This window comes from Carassius carassius, chromosome 44 (assembly GCF_963082965.1).
Source record: "Carassius carassius chromosome 44, fCarCar2.1, whole genome shotgun sequence".
Lineage (NCBI taxonomy): Eukaryota > Metazoa > Chordata > Actinopteri > Cypriniformes > Cyprinidae > Carassius > Carassius carassius.
In genome coordinates, this window is record NC_081798.1 from 712,604 (window position 1) to 737,116 (window position 24,513).

The window sequence follows — 24,513 nt, forward strand, 5'->3', positions numbered from 1 at the left end:
CGCCCTCCAGCCCCGCCGGTATGCCCAGGAAGAGACTAAGGTGGCTTATGTTTTGACCCTTCTCACAGGCAGGGCCCGTGACTGGGGAACTTCAGTATGGGAGGCCCGGGCTCCCTTTTGTGCTTCTTTTGAGTCCTTTCGACAGGAGATGGTCAAATTATTTGATCGTTCTGCTTGGGGTGATGAGGCAGCCGCCCAGCTGGCACGGCTACGGCAAGGAGGCCGTTCAGTGACTGAGTTTGCCATTGAATTCAAGACCTTAGCAGCGGCCTGTGACTGGAATGAGGGGTCTTGCAGAGCTGTGTTCCGTGCTGGTCTTGACGAGGAGATCCAAGACAAGATTGCTACCCAAGAGCTTCCACGTAGTTTTGATGATCTGGTCGACTTGGCTCTCCGTGTTGAGAGCCGCCTTCGCCTTCGTCACCAACAATTGGCTGCTCGTACTTCTTGGAGGGTGGGAGAAATGACCAGCGAATCCACCCCGGTCCTGCCTCTGCCATCTCCTGCTGACCCTGAACCTATGTAGGTGGGACGTCTGCGTCTCACTCCCCAGCAGAAGCAAGAGAGACTCAGAGGCCCTGGTGGATTCTGGGGCTGGTGGCAGTTTCATGGACACGGCACTGGCCAAGCAGTGGGGAATTCCTGCCATTCCCCTCTCTACTCCTATCTCTGTTCGGTCTCTTGATGATTCCCCTATCACCACCATCACTCACCTCACCCCTCCTGTAAGTCTTATCGTTTCTGGCAATCACCATGAGATAACCGAGCTGTACCTTCTTGACTCCCCGAGTGCTCCCGCGGTTCTGGGACACCCGTGGTTGGTGCAGCACGGCCCTCATGTGGATTGGGCCAGAAACTCAGTTTTGTCTTGGAAGCAGTCTTGTCTTGAGTCTTGTTTGGGTTCTGCCTCTTTTCCTGGTGCTGTATTTCCTGTTGTGCAGGTGGATGATGCTGATCTGTCCGGGGTGCCGGAGGAGTACTGCGATCTGCGGCAGGTCTTCAGCAAGTCCCGGGCTGTGTCCCTGCCTCCTCACCGGCCTTATGATTGTGCCATCAACCTCCTCCCAGGCACTTCTCCGCCCAGGGGTCGATTATATTCCCTGTCTGGTCCAGAAAGAGAGGCTATGGACAAATATATTCGTGAGTCCCTTGATGCCGGTCTCATCCGTCCCTCCTCGTCTCCTGCTGGCGCAGGATTTTTCTTTGTTAAAAAGAAGGATGGCTCCTTGCGCCCTTGTATTGATTACAGAGGTTTGAATGACATTACCATTAAGAATAGGTACCCCCTGCCCTTAATGTCGTCTGCCTTTGAACTCTTGCAGGGATCCAAGGTCTTCAGTAAGTTGGACCTCCGTAATGCTTATCACCTGGTTCGGATTCGAGAGGGGGATGAGTGGAAGACAGCATTCAACACTCCTTCGGGACAGCATTCAACACTCCTTAGGGAAGTCGTGGCCTAATGGTTAGAGAGTCGGACTCCCAATCGAAAGGTTGTGAGTTCGAGTCCTGGGCCGGCAGGAATTGTGGGTGGTGGGAGTGCATGTACAGTTCTCTCTCCACCTTCAATACCATGACTTAGGTGCCCTTGAGCAAGGCATCGAACCCCCAACTGCTCCCCGGGCGCCGCAGCATAAATGGCTGCCCACTGCTCCGGGTGTGCTAACAGTGTGTGTGTGTGTTCACTGCTCTGTGTGTGTGCATTTCGGATGGGTTAAATGCAGAGCACAAATTCTGAGTATGGGTCACCATACTTGGCTGAATGTCACTTCACTTTACTTACTTTACTTTTACTTACTTTACTTTACTTTACTTACTTTACTTTACTTTACTTTACTTTCACTTTACTTTACTTTACTTTACTTTACTTTACTTTACTTACTTTACTTATGAGTACCGGGTGCTACCCTTTGGCCTGACAAATGCCCCAGCTGTCTTCCAGGCCCTGGTTAATGACGTGTTGCGAGACATGGTTAACAAGTTTGTCTTTGTGTACCTTGATGACATTCTCATTTTTTCTCCTTCACTTCAGGTACACACCCAACACGTGTGCCAGGTGCTACAACGGCTGCTGGAGAACCAGCTATATGTTAAAGCGGAGAAGTGCGTTTTCCACTCCAACTCAGTTCCCTTCCTGGGCTATATCATTTCGGCGGAGGGAATCAAAGCCGATCCCGCTAAGGTAAGGGCCGTAGCCGAGTGGCCACCTCCAGACTCACGCAAGGCACTGCAGCGGTTTCTGGGATTTGCCAACTTCTACAGGCGCTTCATCAGAAACTTTAGTCAGGTTGCTGCACCCTTGACAGCTCTTACCTCCACTAAGGTACCGTTTAGGTGGAATTTGAAGGCTCAGGAGGCCTTTAATGACCTGAAGTCCCGATTCATTTCTGCTCCTGTTCTTTCGTTTCCAGACCCTGAACGTCAGTTTATTGTGGAGGTGGATGCTTCTGAGATTGGAGTAGGTGCGGTCCTTTCTCAGAGATCCCCCAGAGATGGGAAGGTACATCCCTGTGCCTACTACTCTCACCGCCTGAGCCCAGCAGAACGGAATTATGATGTAGGGAACCGGGAGCTGTTGGCGGTCAGACTGGCCTTGGGTGAGTGGCGTCACTGGTTGGAGGGGTCAGCGCAGCCCTTCTTGGTTTGGACGGACCATAAGAATTTGGAATACGTCCGTTCGGCCAAGAGGGTGAGTTCACGCCAGGCTCGATGGGCACTCTTCTTTGGTCGGTTCAACTTCTCTCTCTCGTATCGCCCAGGCTCCAAGAATGTAAAACCTGATGCCCTCTCCCGTCTTTACAGTGATATTAAGAGAACCGGTTCATCAACTGAAACCATTGTCCCTAAAGAAATTGTGGTGGGGTCCCTCTACTGGGACGTGGAGAGGAGAGTGCTGGAAGCCATACGAGAGAGAGAGGTACCAAGGGGGTGCCCGGAGGGTAGGCTCTTCGTGCCAGCTGTGCTACGCCCTGAAGTCCTCCGGTGGGGGCATTCATCCAAGTTAGTCTGTCATCCTGGGGTTCGGAGATCTCTGGCTGCTATCCGCCAGTGATTTTGGTGGCCATCCATGGCCCAGGACGTCAGGCAGTTTGTGTTTGCCTGCCCAATTTGCGCCCAGAACAAGAGTTCGACTCAGCCTCCTGTTGGTCTGCTACACCCATTACCCATCCCCTCCCGCCCCTGGTCACATATAGCCCTTGACTTTGTCACTGGTCTTCCACCATCGAGGGGTAACACTGTAGTATTGACGGTGGTTGATCGCTTTTCTAAAGCAGCCCATTTCATCCCCCTTCCCAACCTGCCTTCAGCTAAGGAGACAGCTCAAGTGGTGGTTGACCACATCTTCCGGATTCATGGCCTTCCGGTAGACGTGGTTTCTGATAGGGGGCCACAGTTTGTCTGACGGTTCTGGAAGGAGTTCTGTCGACAGATCGGGGCCTCTACGAGTCTGTCGTCAGGTTTTCACCCTCAGACCAATGGGCAGTCCGAGCGGGCAAACCAGGTTCTGGAACAAGCTCTCCGCTGCCTGACGTCCCATAATCCGAGTTCCTGGAGCCAACAGTTATCCTGGATTGAATATGCCCATAACTCCTTGCCAGCGGCGGCCACAGGTATGTCTCCATTTCAGTGCTCCATTGGTTTTCAACCTCCTATGTTCCCCTCACAGGAGCCCGATGCTGTTCCGTCTGCCTTAGCCTTCGTCCGCAGGTGTCGCCGCACCTGGAGGAGGGCTGAGGAAACCTTGGCTCGGGTTTCCAGACGAACCAAAGCAGCGGCTGACCGTCACCGTACTCCTGCTCCCCGTTACGTATGTGGTCAGAGAGTATGGCTGTCAACCAAGGACCTTCCTCTCCGGGTGGTTTCTCGCAAGTTAGCCCCCAGGTTCATGGGGCCATATCAGATCACCAAGGTATTGAGTCCGGTGGCGGTAAAGCTCAAGTTACCTCCCATACTTGGTCGGGTACACCCAGTCTTTCATGTTTCTCGGGTCAAGCCTGTGTTTCATTCTCGCCTTAACCCATCTGCTACTAACCCCCCCCCCCCTCCCCGTCTAGTGGATGGTTCCCCAGCCTTCACTGTCAGGAGGTTGCTGGATGTCAGACATCGAGGTCGGGGATTTCAGTATCTGGTGGACTGGGAGGGATATGGTCCGGATGAGAGGAGTTCAGGGGGCGCTCCTGGGGAGGGGGGTAATGTCACGTCCCCGGGCTGATCTGTCTGTTTTTCAATAGTGTGTGGGGTTGTTTACACTTACCATGTGCTTCTGTGTCACCGTGGTGCCCGTCTCCGCCCTCTTGTTTCATTATTATCTTGTTATTGGTCACCATCACCTGCTCTGCATCATGATAATCACTCCTTCTCTATTTAGTCTCCTCATGTGTGCTGTCTGTTGTCGGATCGTCGTGTTCTCGTCCATGTCTCAGTTTTGTCCACATCTCCTGTTTAGCCTGCACAGAGATCGTGCCCGTTTTGTTTTCATTCTCTAGTTTGTTGTTTTTTTCCCTCTTCCCCCTGCTTTCAGGCAGCGCTACTCTCCAGCCTTCCGTGCTAGCGGTCACCGATCGCCGTCACTCTTCTTCTTCGCCGCGCCGCAGCGCGCCACCAGTTCCCCGCCTCAACAGCGCCCCCCGCCTCCCTGTCAGCTTATCCAGGCATTGCATCAGTGGATTTCCAAGTGGAATTCGTCCAGGAGGCTCCTTGGATCTGCTCCAGACTGCCCTGTTCCTGGGTAGTTTTTTGTTAACTTTTTTTATTTTTAATTTTTTGTCCTTTGAAATTTAAAACCAATCTAATAAACTGACCTTTTTGAGCACCTGCAACTGAGTCCCAGTCTCGCCTTGACAAGTACAGTGTATGATATGAACATAGTCTCATATTAGTAAGTAAAATCCAAAAAGGACATTTAAACTAATTTTAAGAAGGATGTAAAAGGAAAGCTGTAATCCGTATAGTTCCTGGTTAACTAAAAATGATTAAGCTGTATTTAAATCAAAGGTTGAGTTTGAGGGGAAATAAGGCCTTTAACTGGACATTATACAGTAGATGGGACCCTTGACTATTGATAATAGATAGACAGATCACACCACTTATCTTCACTAACCGTGGTAAATAACTTTTAACCGCACAGTCAGAATCAGATTTTAAGAGTAAACAAATGGTTTTCATACTATATTCATACTGTGGCTTTAAGGTCAAATTGATGAGGTTAAGTTCTATTCCTTCCTATTCACCAGCTACTTGTTTTATTTTATTCCAGTCATATGCATTTTATAAATAAACCTTTACACAACATTATCAGTCATGTGACTAGACAAACCTGATATTCTGGTCATAGATGTGTGTTTAAGATGCAGTCTTGTTTCTGAGCGCAGTAAAGACAAGCTGAAGTGAACTTGTGTTTAGTCGGTCTGGCAGATTTCTACTATTTGTATACGATTTTGTTACTTTAATTTTTTCTATCCTTACAGCTATATTTTACTTGTTGTTTTGGATAAAAAAACATGGACAAAATTACGATAAAACAAGGTAAAGTTTACAGACATTTTTTATAAGATATTAAACTTACATGTGCTTTGGATTGAAACTAAAAAATATTTACTGTAAAAAAACCAGTTTAGTCCTTTGTGTTGTGATCTACAATTATACCATACCTGTAAATGTATACTGCAAATGTTTTTCATTTGTATTTTTTTTAAGTTTCAAAACGTAAAATGATCAAAAATTATACATAATATGTTAAAATATATTACATAATATATTAAAGTATGCTTTAGTAAAATAATCACACAATCCAAATTTTTTATTAAATTTGCAGTTTGACTTTTCAGTGTCCTTGTGTTGAGCTGCGGTTCTGGGATGAAAGAAATCTGACAAAGCCTCTGTGATAAACAATTAGATTATCACAGTATAAAGTTGCATGTTCTTCTCGTTTTGTCTCAGAGTTGAGAGCAGTGCTGATTGGAAAGCATCACTCTGGGAAAACCTCGGTGATCAACACTATACTGGAAACCAGAACAGAAGCTGAAGGAGATGAGGATTTGAAGAGAGAGGGGTTTATTGATGGAAGGAGAGTCAGTCTTGTTGAAACTCCTGGCTGGTGGAAAACCTTCAATCTGAGTGATTTATCTAACATCTCTAAACTGCAGCTGGTTCGCAGGATTTCTCTGATTTCACCTGGACCTCATGCGGTTCTGATCGTGATTCAGGCTGATTCTGCATTTACTGACACCGATGGGAGGTTTTTGGAGGATTATGTGCAGCTGCTGGGTCCCAATGTCTGGACTCACACCCTCGTCATCTTCACAAGAGGAGATTTAATTAAACCAGAAAACGTAGAGCAGAATATTCAGAAGGACGGGTCGGCACTCAAGCGGCTTATTGAAAAATGTGAAAATAAATATCATGTTTTTAATAATTCAATCCATCACGACCGAACCCAAGTCAAAGAGCTGTTCAATAAAATAGAAGGAATTGTTCGGAAGAATAACGGCAAGCATTTTGACATTGATCTGAAGAAAGTAAAGGAAGTCAACGAGCAGTGGGAGGAAATTCAGACCAGAGCCAATTCTAGAAAATCCAGAGTACAGGAGAAACGGTCAAAAGTTCAAGAAAAAGGTAAGATAAAGGTGGGGATACATTTACGGTCAAATCTGTCAAAATTGTGAGTAAAAAAAAAAAAAAAATTGTCAGATTTCATGATTTGAATTGGAAATAGGCTATAGGATGCACGCATGATTCCTAATTCTTTAGTGACATAGTGCACTAAAACGGTGGACAAGGAATGAATTAGACAGTGTAAATATGCTTTCCATTGAGGAAAAAGAAGTCTTGTTTTTGATGACCGTTGTCACGTTGACCACCACACCGCACACACTCTGCTTCGGTCCAGAGGCACAATAGCATGGAGCAGATCACATGCGCGTGTCGGCAGCGTATCGGACCTATTTGAAATCTATACAGAATGCTATATTTTATAGCAATATGGATGTGATGTGCTATTGGCTACATGAAAAAAGGGGCGGGATGCTTGATATGTCCCACCCTGTCTTCCTGTTCCAGTTAAAATGAATTCAACACATAGAATAACATCTCAGTTATGTAACCACGGTTTCCTGAATAGGGAAAAAACGACTGAGGTGCCCTTGAGCAAGGCATTGAACCCCCAACTGAGCCCGCGTAAGATTATATAAATTAAGCCCGAACCCGTCGGGTCCCATCGGGTCCCGTCGTGTTAGGGCAAAGATCTTCAGCTCTAGTCTGAGGGGAATATCCCACGGAGAACCCGCTAACAGACTGAACAGTTCCACAAACAACAACTGAGTGGGCCACCACGGAGCTACCAACAGATCTATCCCCAAAAAGGTTATCTGCTTGGAGGGGATCAAAACATTCTTTGGAGATTCGTTAAAAAGCTTGAAAGTGTATTAATAAAAGACACACTGGTTGAGTGGAGCCCAAGGAAACAAGGTCTAACCAACTTGAAGAAAGGGAACGAAGCTGAGCGCGTAACCCATACAATACAGGATTTCAGAAAGTCTTGCGTGCATACTTACCACTAATGTGGATTTTAGAAACTACGCAGAGCTTAGCGTATGTACTTAATGCATAAGCCCAGGCTGCTTAGATGTTTCAGCACGAGATCTCGATGAAAGCGTGCTTGAGTCTGTGATTGTGATAATTCCAGCCAATCGTATATAGGTAATTTAGAACACGGATGCCCTGGAGCCGCAATGGGGCCAGAACTGCATCCATGCATTTCCTGAAAGTCCGTGGAGCCAGGGCTAAACTGAATGGAAGAACACGGAATTGATATGCGTTGCCCTCTAAAGCGAATCTGAGGAACTTCCTGTGTTTCTTGATGATCTGAATATGAAAGTATGCATCCTTCAGATCGATCGTGACAAACCAATCGTTTGATTGAATCTGAGACAGAATAGATTTTACCGTCAACATCCTGAATTTGCTCATTCTGAGCGCAAGATTCAAACGGCGTAAATCCAATATTTGTCTTAAGCAGCCATCCTTTTTGGCACAACAAAATATCGGCTGTAAAAACCTGACTCCATCTGAGAGGGGTGTACTTCTTCTATAGCCCCTTTTCTCAGTAGAGATGACATCTCTTGTCACAGCACTGTGGTTTCTTATAAACTCACGATCGTGGGAAGAATCCTGTGGAAAGGAGGTCGGCCTTTTCGAAACGGTGAATGGTGTACCCATAAATAATTGTGCATAAAACCCATTGCGGAATGTAGAGTAAGCATTCCCACGCGGCCCAAATAAGCTTTAATGGTCTCAAGACCTCTGTCTGCGGCTGTGGTGTCTCCACATGCGTTAGAATTTCCGAGCACGGAAAGCTTGCGGTGTCTGTAAGCGCGGGAAAATGCATGTGTCAAGGTTGCTGTGTTTCGTTGTATATAATCCTGAAGGGTGTTTACAGCAGGATTTATTCCAAAATTATGCACATCAGGCCGCGCTGCTATTGAGAAAGCGGCAGCTTTGTGGCTCGTCCTAAAACAGGCCGTCCTTGCCAGACCCTTGGGCCGTCCCACAAGCGTTAAAGGCTGAAGTGCACAGAGTATCTGAGGGGGTGCTCGGTCCAACGCTGCTCAAAGCGCATTTGCGGCGAGTCAATGTTAGAGCCTGGGGACTGCAATGAGATGGTTGGATGTGCATTAGCAGTCCAACAGTGCTCTCTGTTGGAGGCCACAGTCCCTGACAAACAGAAGAAGTATCAGGAACTTCTGTACGTTTTTTTCTTTTTCTTTAGAAATCGGGCTGCATCCATAAGGAAAGATATATCCTTTTCTTTAATACTGGTGAGGTTGAGCCAAAGGTGGCGCTAAACCGTCACTATGGAGCGTGGCAGCTGCCTGACCTGAAGCAGAGTAAAATTTTCCGCTGAGATTAGACGTGACTCGACATGCCTTCGAAGGAAGGAGAGGGCGAGACTTCCAGGCCGCGCAAGATGTTCGGCTAGAGTCTTGTCTATCGTTGCATAACCATGGTGCGCCATGTCAGCAATGGTGGCGAAATCTGCGGCCGTGGTGTTTGTGATTTGCTCTGAATAAGGATGCTTCCAGGACCTCACAGTGAGGACATGTAGAGTGGCTGCTAAGCATACCTCTCATGAGTGCCGCCCACCATGATAAAACTTTTACACGGCTCCTACCTTTCGTTGACTCATCGCGTCAGCAAAGAGGAGTGGAACACTGCTTGTATAATTGTTCCTGAGAACGGGAGATGCTTTCCTAGGGCACAGTAAATTTGCTTTCCTGAAGGAAATGAAATCTGAGCGACAAGCAGCACGCAGGTATAATCAACAAGCTAATCAAGGTCTTCAGGATTACTACAACGTTGGTAGGTGTGTTATTCCAGGCTGGAGCTAAACTAGCTAAAAGTGGAGCCCTGCACTAGCACAAAAATTGGTCCTCACCCAATGTTAAAAAACTGGCTTTGAATGCTAGGTGTAAAGAGGCTCAAATATGCAGATATGCAGACTTTTAGTTTTTCACCACAACTGTCCTTTTATTTCAGCATCTGTGCGTCGTCTTGAGGAGATCAGAGTTGTTTTGCTGGGATGGGTTCTTTGTGGAAAGAGTTCAGCTGGAAACACCATCTTGAACCAAGATGAATTTGCGATAGGAGGAAAAACCGGAGAATGTACAAGAAAGTTTGGAGATGTAGACGGAAGGAAGATTACTGTTTTGGACACTCCAGGCTGGTGGAAGTACTTCGCATCTGAATTCAACCCAGATTTCATTAGATCTGCGATCTTAGAAAGCGTTTCAGAGTTTAAGAAGTTCCCTCATGTCATACTGCTCGTGATTCCAGCAGATACAGCATTTCAGGCAGAACAAAAGAGGATCACTGAACAAAATATATCTATCCTGGGAGACGACATCTGGAGACACACAATAGTTTTATTCACGTGGGGCGACAGATTCAAAAACATCTCAATCGAGCAGCACATTGAGAGTGAAGGTGAAGCTCTTCAGTGGCTGATTGAGAAATGCAGAAACAGATATCACCTCTTTGACAACACAGACAAGAACAATCGAGATCAAGTCACAGAGCTGCTCCAGAAGATTGATGAGATGGCGGCAGAAAACAGTCTATTCCATCTCAACACACAGAAAAACTGATTCAGAAACAAGCCATCAGAGAAATGACACAGAGCAGGATCTTGTAAGGATGAAAGAAAGAAAAGAGAACCAGACAATACAAACATAAACTGGCATCTCTGAGACATCGGAGACCTCCTTCCCTTCTGTCCATTTGTTTCATTTTAAATCCCTTCACCCATGCTTCCTTCTCCTCAATCTGCTCAAAATTATCACATGAAAATGTCAATGCAAGTGAACTAACACTCATGTCTGGTATCATTTGAAATGTCTCAGTGCAACTGGTACAATGGTCTCAATCTTAGAAAAGTAGACTAAACCATAATACAGATCCTAAGAGTCAAGAGATATCTTGATTACTGTGATGGGAGTGCCCTTTCCTAGGGTCCTCCATGTAAATTTACCTTATGTTCCCTTGGAGTTGTAAACCACTCAGGTTTGGGACCTGAGTTAATGCAAATTCCAATTGTTGGTTTCTGTCTTCATCTATTTGTCTTGGTCTGATGTATTTAAAGACTGCAGCAAAAGGATTGGGCGATTCTGTACCCAATAAGCCTTTAGTGTGTTGAGTGTCTCTTCACTTCATACTATGTATTTTATAAGGTCAGGTATGCATATTTTATTTTTAGATTAATCTCTGTGAATTTGATGTTTTATAATCATATGATTTGATATGTTTCAATTGGATATGTATTTGGCAGAACACATTTACCTGACTGATAATAAATTGTTACATTTGATTTTATTCTGTTTTACTCTGTAATTATTGACTCTATGTAGATTATGTTGTATCCTTGTTAGCAACGTGAGCACTTGAATGAACGAGTTAATATAAAGGTAAAGATTTAACTAGAATAATCAAATGTCAGAAAAATACTAATTAAAAAGGCATACAACCAATTTGCATTTCAACCTAAATTTGAGGTCATACTAAAATGGAGTCAGATTAAATAATAAAATGGAGTCAGATTTGAGTTTAACCTAAATTGATTAACTCAACGTGCTGAAAGACCGAACACGCAGGAAAGCACCGGATACCTTCCTTGGGCCGAGTGCCTGGACCTTGCAATCTGAATATACAGATCAGACTGAAGGATGTCTGCAACTTTCTTGAATTGGCGTTTAAAATAAAAGCTGAAGAGATAAGAAAGAAGATAAAAAACTTATATGAGCATATCATGGACGATTGTCTAACGAGTCTCAGACTATGAATTTTTTCCTCCTGACTGTAAGTTTTTACTCACCTTTGTGTTGTCAGGTATACATGTGTTGGCTTGAGGTTACCCAACTTGCATAAATGCTATTTAAACTTAAAATCCCTCTTCTTCTGAGACTAAAATTTCTTACTCTGTCGCATCATTTTAAAGCTACAATCACTAAACTTGGGTCAGGCTTTCACACTGGACTGATTTGGTATGCTACATCTTTTCTAATTGATAAAACTTAGACATACTATTCATTCTATATTATCTTTCTAATATTTCTGATATATCTTAAAAACGTTGAATTGTTAAAACTACTACTAATTCAAACTTCAAGATTTTAAAACTGCTTGGAACGTCAAGCCAGCATAAAGTTTGTGTTAACATTTTAATAGTTTCTTAAAATATTTATCTGATTTACATTTTTAAAGTGGTGTTTCATTGGTAGATGAAGATAAATCTCCCGTTGACCCACTTCAGCAGGACAGCAGTAAGTGGGATTTTTTTATGTTTAAAGAAATATGATCACACAGAAATGACAATGTGTCGGTTCTTGGGAATCGAAAGTGTAAATATGCTAATTAGAGTTGAGAGTACTACACTTTTATTGGTGGCTGAAAACAAATCTAAAATTCAAGACAAAATCAAGCCAATATTTTTAGTTAACATGTACATAGTTCAGCAACTCTGTGGAGTTTTATGAATGAATCAAAGTGGATTCATATTCCTCAAACTGTACAAAATCAAAAGTGGATGATTGAACAGTCTGTGGTGAGCATCCTCAGAAGTCTTACTGATACTCTGGGCCCGGTTTTTCAAAAGTAATCCCAGTAGGATTTTGGATAACGGATTGGATCAAATCTTTAAAATGTGTTTTTCAAAAGAAAAAACGGATTACGTAATCGGATTAGATCACGTAATCCAATCTTGGTTTTGATCCGGATCAAACCTTTAGTTTGGGTTTTTTTAGAAATTTTTTGTAGGATTTGGATCACTTTGATCCAAAAAATCTGGATTAAACTGATCCCATCAGAAGGGTGGATTCAGCGTGGATTTCATGGCCAAAATGCAATGAAAACTTTAAAATTGTATCAAATAATACTATATTTGGATTATGCAGTATTTTACAAGATATCCTATTTATTCATAAGGTTTTCATTTTATTTGTTCATCCATCAGGCTACAGTGATTAGGTAGGCTTTAACGTATTCAGCCTCTCAGTATAGGCCTACAGCAAAGTAGTGTAATAATGTCATTTGTTGTCATTTTCAGAGCTCTCTCAGGCTGAGAAGAAGCAACAGTCAGTGGATGCTGTTGAGAGATGGCTACAGAACTACAATCAATATGTTGAACATACTATTGATAAAATACAAGATCCAGAATCAGGGATGAGGAAAAGAGACTGAAGATATATTAATATTTCTGACTCATTTCACTATTTACTAAAATAAAAAGAGCACCGTGTGTAAATATGTTTTAATACACAAACCCTCTCTGTGTGTGGTTATGCCAAGAGCTCAGGTAACATCCTGAGAAATCAGATAAATATTTATCTTTCACATGCATTCATTAACTCACGCAATAACCGGTTCTCACATGCCTTTCAGTAATGATAATTCACTTCATTAAATTTTGACCATTTTATACAGACAAACCAAGACCTCTTTTATCAGTAGTGCTGTTAACAGAGCTTGTTGCTGTTCGAGCTGTAAGTTTTTGGCTTAAATTTTTTTCTCTTGAATTAAAAGAAAAGATTCAGCAGATTGTTGTGCTGTTGACCGTGATCATAACCAGAAATTCTGGTTTGTATAAGGAAAACACACAATGATGGTTTTTGTATGTAACACTATAAACACAAATTGAATATGATTTTAAACTGATGATTATCTGTTGTCTGGAACTGTTAACTGTAGAAACAAAGTAAAAGGTCTAAGAAATACAAGTAAACAAAAGACCTCAGGTGCTCTGTGGTTTTGCCGAACTTATATATCAGATTCTACCTCTACCTTCTAATAGAATTCTCTGATCCAACACGTGGACATCAATATAATGAATGATCACAAATGTACAGTACGTGAAATTTAAGTGTTCAAATGCACATTTTATTCATGCTAAATATTTGTAAACCAGAGCCTTAGTGATCAAAGAGCAGTTATTGTCGATTTAATTTACTTTCATTCTACTCCAGGGACTCTACCTGTTGTAATGTTCCTCTGAAGAAGTATTTTTGATTATGATTTGTCTGTCCCCTTGAATTGCAAAAAATAAAGACTCAGCTGATATGAATCTGTTTATACCCTTTTATTTTTACTTGACCACAAGTACTGTATAAATTCTGATCTGTATATGGAAAAACACACAAGTATGTTGGAAAGATTGTGATGTGGGATTGTTTACAGGAGGAACAAAGAGAGCAAACTGCTTTAATATACAGCTGCTTTTACGGTTGTTCTGCAAATATGAAAGATGTTCCTAAGCATAATTTGCATCAGTTTCAAATGTTTCACACAAATTCAGCACTTTGACAGAAGACATCACTACACTATTGCCAATAGACAATGTACCTGTTTTTTTTCTTTATATGATATTCTGCATAAGAAACTTTTCTATCAATTTAGTCTTCATGAGTAGTTATTAATCCAATTTTAACCTGATCTGAAGTGATTAACAGTACTCAAGAACAATCATCCCGATGCAACATGAGGTTCAGTAATTTGGTCGAGGACATAATGGCAAAACAGAAACTCAAACTCTATAGTCAGATTCTCTCTGTGGGTTTACAACATTATTATATCCACATATTATATCCACAAACTCAGGCCAGCATTTTTAAAAAGACCATAAAGTGTAACCAAATCTGCTGATCACTTTTAGAAGTAACGTCTCAGATACGTATGGTAACCCTCGTTCTGTGAGGGAGGGAATGGACATGTCCTGTCACATGACCGACAAATTGGGATCTCTCTTAGACAGACCAATCTACTTAAGAGTTTAAACTAAATGAGGCAATGCACATTGGCATGTGATTATTGCATCCAGCTGCCGCAAATCAATTGTAACTCTCTTGGAATGGCGGAAGTCTGCCGTGGAAACACAGGCTCTAAAGCCTTACCTTGGACTTTGCACATATGGGATCGACTTAGGTCTCTACATATGGAAACCAGCCCTTTCGCACAGATTCATCGAGAGAGGGCCTTGCTCCGCCACATCTGGCTGCCGAGGGGACAGAGGAACTCAATAGGGTCTACTGTATAAACTCTCTGGAGCGGTTTTAGCAAGCCGACCCGGGGCCACTTAGTGCTTCTACCCATTTTAGGTGAAAACACAGGAGGATACCAGTGATGCGCGGGTTGATCCAAAATGAGCGAGTGCCTGTGGTCAAACGCGGTTACGAGTTATCCAAAAATATTTTTAATGATATTCAGGTCGCGGTCAGTCAGGTCGTTTGAAATAAAGATGCCAACTAAACCTTTGTAATTTATATAGTACTACACAATTTTGAAAGACATAGGCCTACACTTTATTGGCTGAATAACTGGCACAAATAGAGTGACCACCTGTCCCGCTTTACGTTGTACTTTTACAGCAATTTTGTTTTGGCAGAAGTGACGAGCATTTATCATACCGTACATCACAAACATTCATATCGCTCTACCGACTACAGTAACAAGTTAGCCCCAGTAATTTTTCCAGATTCTGAAAAAGCTAAGAAAAAAGCTGTAGAAACTTTGGGTGATATTTTGGGTCAGGTAGTGTCTTAATCTTTTAGTTGGTGGGTTTAAAAAGAAATATAGGCAATATATTACAGAAAGCTTGAAATGTCTACTTTTAAACGAAAATATTCAAACCAAAATTAATAGGCTACTCTCTGATTAGGCAAGCCTTATGTGTGTGGTCATAACGCATATTATCCTGTAGACTATAGCCTATTTAAGTAATTAAATTAATATAAAGGGAATGGGAGTCAGTTTGGTTTGAAATGTGGTGGGGACAGAGACGCATTCAGAAGTGCCTTTTCAGAAGTGCTGTGTACAATGATGCATTTTTTTTTCTCTTTCGCGCAGGTCATGTTTTGAAAGACGTCCTGTATCTTATTAATGTAAATAAATAAAAATGTATACAAAAATGTAATGATGTCCGACTCGTTTTATGAAGAAGAAAGCCGTACAAAGCATTAGACATATGATATATGACCCTATAAGTACCATGTTGACAATATGACATGGCCATGACGTGGTTTAATGTACCTAAACAATGATTACCAAATTTCTCTTTCATGTTGCTTTGTTATAACCACTGAAAACGGGGGAAAAAATCTAACCCAAAATCAGGCCTCGCTCTACATTATCCCGCTTATTACATGGCTACCCACCAAATAAATCAATAATTTGACACAAAATATTGATTTAAAAAAGAGTTTATTGATTTAAACACGATTGTATTGCTTCCGCTAAAGAAAATAGTTCCGCCTCTACGATTAGAATCCTGCCGCGTCCATAGCAACGCTCTGTTTTTCATGGCAACGGTGTTATTATCAAGAAATAACAGACTTCATTCTACAGTGGAATTCAACCAAGCCTTGTAATAATTTGATTTAATTCCCAGTACAATTTACCATATCTACACACAACACAACTTAAGCACTACAAATTTTATCAAGATTGAAAAAGCAAAAATACGTGTAGCACAGATGAACACTATTGACTATCACACCATGATCTGACTGCTCTCAATTTACAACAACATGCATCCATCCAATCTACATCAGGCATTTTGACTAAAACTTGATCCATTCCTCATCATCATCATCATCATCATCATCATCACAACTATTCCAGAATTCAGCAATAGATTCAAGCAATAATTAAACAAGATACTGACTACTCAACAATCATCTCCCCCATTACCTGCTGTATGAACGCAAACCGTAACTAGCTAATTAAGTTGGTGGCTAAGGAAGTCTAACGTAACATTAATTGCAAGAGAAGAATTAAAACAGCCGATCCCTTGTGTGCAAATGCACAAGACCTAGCCATAATACCAGCAAATCTTAATAAACATAAGTTATCGCGTCTTACCTTTGTGTCAATGGTCTGCAGACCCATGCTGTGTGTACAACAACATCCATTTGTTCTACAGGTTATCACTTTGATATGTTATAGTCCATGGCACTAGGATGCAACCTTGTGATATAGTATGAAGGCTAAATGACTTGCTCGTCTATGATACATTCGCCAGAAATTCTGGCCAATCCCAGCAAAGACTAGGTAGCCTCGTTCCCGCTCGTTCACTGTCCATTCCAAACTGTCAACTCATTTGAAAAACATTATTTTAAAAAAAAGAAGCGCGATAGTCATATAGAGCAAATAATGTTACAGTTATTGCAGTTTTAATGAACAGAAAAGCGTGTAGCCAGCGCAGCAGCAGAACGGCTAAATTGAACTCGAGGTTTTCAAAAAAAAAAAAAAAAAGTGGTGGGTACAAAATGACTCATGACGAAATCTGGTGGGGACGCGCGGACATCAACGCCTATGATAAAGGGGCAACGCATTTACTACTTTAAAAAAATGCGGGTCAGGAAGTGGGTCTGGTACAATATTTTCTTTTTCTTTTTTTGCGGTCCGAGTTGCGGGCGGGTTAGTTGAAAACGTTGGTCGGGTGTGGGTTGTTTATACATTGACCCGCGCATCACTGGAGGATACAGATTCCACATGAACACTATGGAATTTAATAAACATGTTAGGGGTCACCCAGACCGCAGCTCTATAGATATCTGCCAGCAAGGAGCTACTAGTCAGAGCCTTAGAGGATGCAACACTTCTAGTTGAGTCACCTGAAGATATCACCTGAAGAAGCAGCCCAATCTACAGAATCATGGTATCTACCCCACCATATAGTCATCCATAACGGTAAACATAGAGGGGTGTTTAACTGTTCGTACACCTACAATGGTAAAAATCTAAATAAGCAGCTGTTACCTGGACCTACTCTGGGCCCCTCTCTCACTGGAGTGTTGATCCCCTTCAGAGAACATCAAGTAGCCATCAGTGGAGACATAAAGGGAATGTTCCATCAGGTCCGCCTGCGCACCAGAGACAAAGCCCTCCTAAGGTTCTTGTGGTGAGACCTAAAGCCAGGAAGCCTACCTGATGTGTACGAGTGGGAGGTTCTCCCATTCAGCACAACCTGTAGCCCCTGTTGTGCGAAAAACAATACAGCGACGTGTTTTTACTCATTGTCAGCCTGGTGATAAGCTACAACAGTCAGTTGAACGCTGCTTTTATGTCGACAACTGTTTACAGAGTACTGCATTCTCAACTGAAGCCAAGGAGCTGATCAATGGGTTAAGGTCCCTACTGGCTTCACGTGGGTTTGAAATCCATCAGTGAGCGAGCAACGAGGCCTCAGTAGTTAGCCATCTCCCAAAAGAGGCTAGATCAGAGAACACTGAGTTGTGGATTTCCCTCAGCCAATCAGATCCTTAAGAGATGACCCTGGGATTAAACTGGCGATGTACTAGACACCCTCCATTACTGCCATCGTCCTCTATCCTACCATGAGGTAACAATGAGAAATACCTACTGTGTTCTTGCCAGCCAGTACAACCACTTGGTTTACATAATACCTTTCACAACCAGGGCTAAAACCTTAGTGCGACAACTGTGGGTGAAGGAAAGAGAATGGGATGACCCCCTTCTTCCTTCAGAACTGCTACAGGCCTGGCAAAAATGGGAAGCAGAACTGGAACATCTACCACTGATCACCATACCTCGGTGTTATGTGTCAGTCATGCTAGATGTCCCAGAGGCAGAACGAGAACTTCACATCTTCTGTGACACCTCTGAGACAGCCTATGGATCAGTAGCATACCTCCGTACTGAACACCAAGGCCAAGTGGAACTGGCATTCATCCACGCCAAATCAAGAGCATCTCAAAAAGGCAACAATCAATTCCTAGTCTTGAACTCTGCCGCCCTCACTGGAGCGCAGTTAGCCAAAATACTTCATAATGAGCTCTCATTGGAAATTAGGAACACATTCTTGTGGAGTGACTCAACAACAGTACTCACAGATCTGCAGATTCAAAGTTTTTGTAGGAACCAGAGTAAGCGAGATACAAGAAATCACAGAAGGTCACTGCTGTTGCTACGTAGGTTCAGGAAACAACGTTGCAGATGACATCACATGTGGCAAAACCTTGCTTTAATTATCCCAACCCAATCGATGGTATAAAGGGCCAGATTTCATCTACCACCTGCCAGAAAGTCATAACACAAAGTTTTGTGGCCTCACTTTGACTTGTACTGGATTATCACTGCCAGATGCTACCCAGTTCTCAACCTTTGAGGAACTCCTGGAAGCTACTTGCAGATCCAGTCAGGAGTTGGTGGGGGAAACGGGTGACCCAGGAACACTGAAGTACCAGCAGTCTGAATCAAGTCTTTTGAGGCAAGCCCAATTAGACAGTTTCCCCACAGAATACCACACTCTAACAACTGGCAAGCCGATCCCTTTGTCAAGTCATCTGCTCACATTGTCACCAGAGTTGGATAAAACAACTGCACTCATCCGTGTAGGAGGACGACTGTGCCGAACTACCAACCTGAGTTACAGTACTCTGCATCCCATAGTCTTGGACCCAAAACCCCCTTTTACCCGCCTCCTTATAAAGCAGTATACCAAACTCTGCCATCCTGGTCCAGAAAGGGTATTTGCAGAAATGCGAATATATTACTGAATACTTAGAGAGACTCAAGCAATACGGCGCCATCAGCATTCCTGTGTCGAATGCCAAACTAAAATTCCAAAAGTGGCGGAACTTCCCCCTGCCAGACTCCGCCTGATGAAACCAGCTTTCTACTACACAGGGGTAGATTGCTTCGGCCCATTCCTGGTAAAGCGAGGAAGGAGTAATGAAAAGAGGTGGGGAATAATTTTAAGTGCATGACAACCCGCTGTGTCCACTTGGATTTACTGAGTAACAAGGATACAGACTCTTTTCTGATGGCCGTTAGGCGTATGGTTGCTCGATGTGGAACGCCTTCTGAAATCCTGGCAGATTAGGGCACCAACTTTCGAGGATGTAATAAGGAGCTACAGACAGCTTTCTCTTCCATGAGCGCACACCTCCAAACCCAGTAAGCAAAACAGAAGATCCAGTTTCATTACAATCCCCCAAATGCCCCACATTTTGGAGGTATGTGGGAGCATGAAATCGGCTCAGTTAAAACTGCCATGCGTACCATCATCGGGTCCCAGGCTCTCACAGAGGAAGTTCTCGGAAAACTCCTTATAGAAGTTGAGGCTATACTCAATGCAAAGCCATTGTGTTATGTTTCTTCTGATGTAGCAGATCCAGATCCAGTGACCCCAAATTACCTGTTGATGGGGCGGCCAGATGCATCACTAACTCAAGTGATTTACCCAGAATCCGAAATTCTTAGTCGGAAAATATGGCGGCAATCACAAGTACTGGCAGATCAATTTTGGACAAGTTTTATCAAGAATTACTTGCCCACCCTGCAACTACAGCAAAAATGGATGAGAGATTTCCAGCAACCTCACACCTAGGGCTGTTGTGATGATAATTGACTACCAACTTACCCGAGCTCTTTGGCCTGTCGGCAAAGTAGTAACCATATACCCTGGATCAGATGGCAATGTCTGTTCTGCAGAAATTTAAGTATAGAACAAGCACTACCATCGACCAGTGTCTCGCGTCATCACACTACCTGCCATTCCAGATACTGACTCTGCAACAGACTAAACAAGAAGGATAGAAAGTACATTCGCAAATCAAATGTTGGGGCGGCTGTAGAAAAGGACAGTCAACTGCACCATCTGCTGGACACTCTTAGGTATCCAGGTTAACAAGCATCCAGGCCACCGTAGTTATCATGCACTGATCACACGACAGGACAGCCAATCAAATCTGTCGGATGACTGTTAAAATAGAACCTTTAAGCTTGGTTTTGCATGGTCAGAAAGAGATGGTTTGTGTGTTGTTTCTCTGGATTCCTGTCAAAGTTGTGTGCGTTAATGACCAAAAATTAGTTATTAGTAATTAGTAATTAGTTAACACTTGTATAGTGTTGTTAATGCTGATTAAGATCGTTTGTTGAGATTTTATATATATAAGATTAGACAACTGCGTGTAAGACCTGCGGCCCAGCATGATTGATTGTTTATGTAAACATAAGCGCTGTAACCCATGTATACGTAGAATCGACATATTCAACTCATTATTGTGATTGTGAGATATTTCCGCCTAATTCAAATGCTGATTAGTTCAGAAGTGTGGTTAATGTCAAATTTACACTTAATGTATATCTTTCTATGTTTACATATGCTGATTAGTTTCTAAAGTTTATATGCTATAAGTTTCTATGCTAATCTGATCATTTACATTTGATAATGTTATCTTGTTTGTTCTAAATAACTTAATTTATGTCATTTTATTTCTACTTTCCTTTGTTTAGACCCCACACACACTCACGGCTATATACCCACATGACCATGCACAAGTTTGTATAGACCAATGCCAATGTACCAATGTAACCAGTAAACTTGTTGGACATTAAAATAACTTAACCAGAATTCCTGTCTCCGTGTCCATACCTACACTCCCTGTCGATGACCAAGAATTATACCTAAGAATCAGCACATTTTCCCTTCAATACGCGCACTGTTATTAGTGGCAGCTTGATGCAATAAACACATGCGCATTGGCCTGTTTAGTTTACACTTGAAGTAGATTGGTCGATGTACCTGTCTGTTGTGGTGAAGAAGGAGCTGAGCTGCAAGGCGAAGCTCTCGATTTACCGGTCAATCTACGTTCCTACTCTCACCTATGGTCATGAGCTGTGGGTCATGAGCGAAAGGACAAGATCCCGGATACAGGCGACCAAAATGAGCTTTCTCCGCAGGGTGGCTGGGCGCTCCCTTAGAGATAGGGTGAGGAGCTCTGCCACTCGGGAGGAGCTCAGAGTAGAGACTATGTCTCTCGGCTGGCCTGGGAACGCCTCGGTATCCCCCCAGAAGAGCTGGAGGAAGTGTCTAGGGAGACGGTCTGGGCATCTCTGCTTAGACTGCTGCCCCCGCTACCCGGCCCCGGATAAGTGGAAGAAGATGGATGGATGGACGTTGAGAAATATTTTGTAAGTATTGTAAGTAAAATATTTTGATTTGGATAAAAGCTCTTGCTTTTGTTAAAGGTCCCGTTTTTCATGCTTTTTTGAAGCTTTGATTGTGTTTACAGTGTGTAGTATAACATGTGTTCATGTTTCGTGTGTAAAAAAACGTCTCAGGTTACGAATGTAACCATGGTTCCCTGAGAGGGAACGAGACACTGCGTCCTCTGAGGGGACACTATGGGAAACACCTCGTCGTGACCCGTGTCTGAAGCATACTTTGAAAAACGCCAACGTGTTGGCCGGCGACAGCCTCTGCAACACTACCAGCGCGACTATAAATACGCGCCCGTAGGACCCGTCACTATCTTCTTCGTGAAGCTTGCGTCCGAAGCATGGCAGGGAGCTAGAGGACGCAGTGTCTCGTTCCCTCTCAGGGAACCATGGTTACATTCGTAACCTGAGACGTTCCCTTTCAAGGGAACTTCGAACTGCGTCCTCTGAGGGGACACTATGGGGAACAGTATACCCACGCCGCCATGCTGAGGGGAGTGCAGACCAGAATCATGGCAAACACTAAGTACCAACTCTACCGCTTTTCTCTTCACCGGGAGTCGCCCCTGGGACGGTCTGACGGCTGCCTTATGACATTATCCCTTACGGCCAAAGGCCTAAGCTACATACCCAACTTATCCTGTAGGGCCCTGGCCCGGGGTAGAGCTAAAGGCTTGGAATCACAGAGATTCCTTTAAAGGGATACGGCTAAGAGCCTGGCACTTTCCTCTACCAAGTCTTTGCCTGTCACACAGGGGCTACTGCTAGCTTTCGCAAAAACCTGCCGAAAGGGCTGTCCCTACAGCACTCTAGTAGCGGCGCCCTGTTCTAGATAGGTATCCGAGGATACCTAGGTGGAGTGGTGCCCAAGATGAACGGGGCTTAAACCAACTCAAGAAAGGGCACGAAGCAGCAGCGCGAAGCCCTTACCATCTAGGGATTTTAGAAAGAACGCAGAGACTAGCGTGCGAACTTACCACAATGTGGATTTTAGAAAGTGCGCAAAGACCCCCGTGCACACTTACCATAACATGGATTTAAAATACTGTTCTAAGGAGGGGTTCTCGTGGGACTCTGTCAGAGCAGCTCGTAGAAGAATGGCCCGGGAGCAGAGCAATTGGAGGCCTCAGCCCCTGCCTCAGCAGGATGCCTGCTCTCACAGAGCGTCTCAAACAGTATGTGGTACTGGAGCGCTCTGAAGAACCGGGAATCAGTCTCCCAAGAGAGGAAGACTCCGAGCAGCATGCTCATAGGTGACCCTTTCAGAAAAGGGGGGCGCTGCTGAACTACCCGAGAATTGCCCACACAGCCCCCCCAAGTTGAGGGGGCTTGGGGTGTACAATAAGTACACACCGGTTGGATGAAGCCCAAGGAACACCGGGGCGAATCATCCCGAGAAAGGGAACGAAGCGGAGCGCGTAACCCTTACCATACAGGATTTTAGAAAGTGCGCAGAGTCTTGCGTGCACACTTACCACTTTACGTGGATTTCAGAAAGTGCGCAGAGTCTTGCATGCACACTTACCACTTTACGTGGATTTGAGAAAGTACACAGGCAAGCGTGTGTACTGAAAGGTTACCTGACAACCACAGTATGTGGGAGCTCACATTCAGAGAGGCCTGTGAAGCCTGCTACCTGATAACCACAATATGTGGGAGTTCACCTACAGAGAGGCCTAGAGAGGCTTACTATCTGTTACCAGATAACCACCTCAGTGGAAACTGAAAGCAATATGGAACTCAACTCCAGGGAGGCCTGGTGAGGCCTACCACCTGACAACCACAAATCGCAGGAGCTCGTTTTTTTTTTTTTTTTTAGGAAACGCACAGTATGTGGGAGCTAAATCTCCAGGGAGGCCTGGTGAGGCCTACTACCTGGCAACCACAGTATGTGGGAGCTCGTCTTCAGAGAGACCTGATGAAGCCTACTATCTGAAAACCACAATGTGCTATTTAGTGGAACGCACAATATGTGGGAGCTAAATCTCCAGGGAGGCCTGGTGAGGCCTACTACCTGGCAACCACAGTATGTGGGAGCTCGTCTTCAGAGAGACCTGGTGAAGCCTACTATCTGAAAAAGCCACAACATGCTATTCCGTGGAAACGCATAGTATGTGGGAGCTAAATCTCCAGGGAGGCCTGGTGAGGCCTACTACCTGGCGACCACCGAACGTGGGAGCTCACCTTCAGAGAGACCTGGTGAAGCCTACCATCTGAAAACCACAATATGCTATTTAGTGGAGACGCACAGTATGTGGGAGCCAAATCTCCAGGGAGACCACCCAGCCCCTCATGTTGAGGGAAGCGATGCTTGAGGTGCATAACAAATACACACTGGTTGGATGAAGCCCAAGGAACACCGGGGGCGAATCATCCCAAGAAAGGGAACGAAGCGGAGCGTGTAACCCTTACCATACAGGATTTTAGAAAGTGCGCATAGTCTTGCGTGCACACTTACCACTTTATGTGGATTTCAGAAAGTGCGCAGAGTCTTGCGTGCACACTTACCACTTTACGTGGATTTCAGACAGTGCGCAAAGCGTTAACGTGCACACTGACCACTATGTGGCTTTGAGAAAGTACACAGGCAAGCGTGTGTACAGAGAGGTTCCCAAGCATCGCAGAGGCGCTGGATCGCACGGGAGCGGTGAGCTCCAACCCTCTTTTCTAGGCGAGGGGAGCATCACCTGAGGCAGTCAATACAGAGCTTCTTGCCGTAACCACCACCTCCCCGGATGCGCCAGGCGGCCCCTCAGAGGACGCAGTTCGAAGTTCCCTTGAAAGGGAACGTCTCAGGTTACGAATGTAACCATGGTTCCCTGAGAGGGAACGAGACACTGCGTCCTCTAGCCGGACATCTATGGAATTCCCAGCAGTGCTGTGCCAATTCTTTGGCCACCTAGCTACTGTAAAGGAAACTCACAGAGATTGTTAGTAGACATATAACCACCAGCAACATAACGTCCATAAACAGGTAGAGCAAGGGTTACCTACTCACCCACCCTCCTG

The 24,513-nt window shown here is 44.0% G+C and overlaps 2 protein-coding genes across 2 annotated transcripts in view; both read left to right on the plus strand.

Moving 5' to 3' along the window:
* LOC132126543 (uncharacterized) overlaps window positions 1-13,166 on the plus strand; it is a 28,724-nt gene extending 15,558 nt beyond the window's left edge. Inside the window, exon 5 of the mRNA XM_059537836.1 lies at window positions 12,593-13,166. Coding sequence (XP_059393819.1) covers window positions 12,593-12,726 — 134 coding nt within the window. The 3' untranslated portion in view covers window positions 12,727-13,166. The remainder of the gene's footprint in view (window positions 1-12,592) is intronic.
* Window positions 5,406-10,171, plus strand: LOC132126356 (GTPase IMAP family member 4-like). The gene is made up of 3 exons (XM_059537564.1): window positions 5,406-5,523; window positions 5,938-6,612; window positions 9,532-10,171. Exons 1-3 carry the CDS (start codon window positions 5,499-5,501, stop codon window positions 10,137-10,139), a joined length of 1,308 nt encoding a protein of 435 aa, XP_059393547.1. The 5' UTR covers window positions 5,406-5,498; the 3' UTR covers window positions 10,140-10,171.
* Window positions 13,167-24,513: the final 11,347 nt, after the last annotated feature.

Bases quoted from the DNA above. Each gene is read 5' to 3' on its own strand.
- LOC132126356 (XM_059537564.1), top strand. From the start codon at position 5,499: ATGGACAAAATTACGATAAAACAAG. The intron at 5,524-5,937 runs GTAAAGTTTACA...GTTTTGTCTCAG, and splicing joins CAAAATTACGATAAAACAAG to AGTTGAGAGCAGTGCTGATT. The intron at 6,613-9,531 runs GTAAGATAAAGG...CTTTTATTTCAG, and splicing joins GTCAAAAGTTCAAGAAAAAG to CATCTGTGCGTCGTCTTGAG.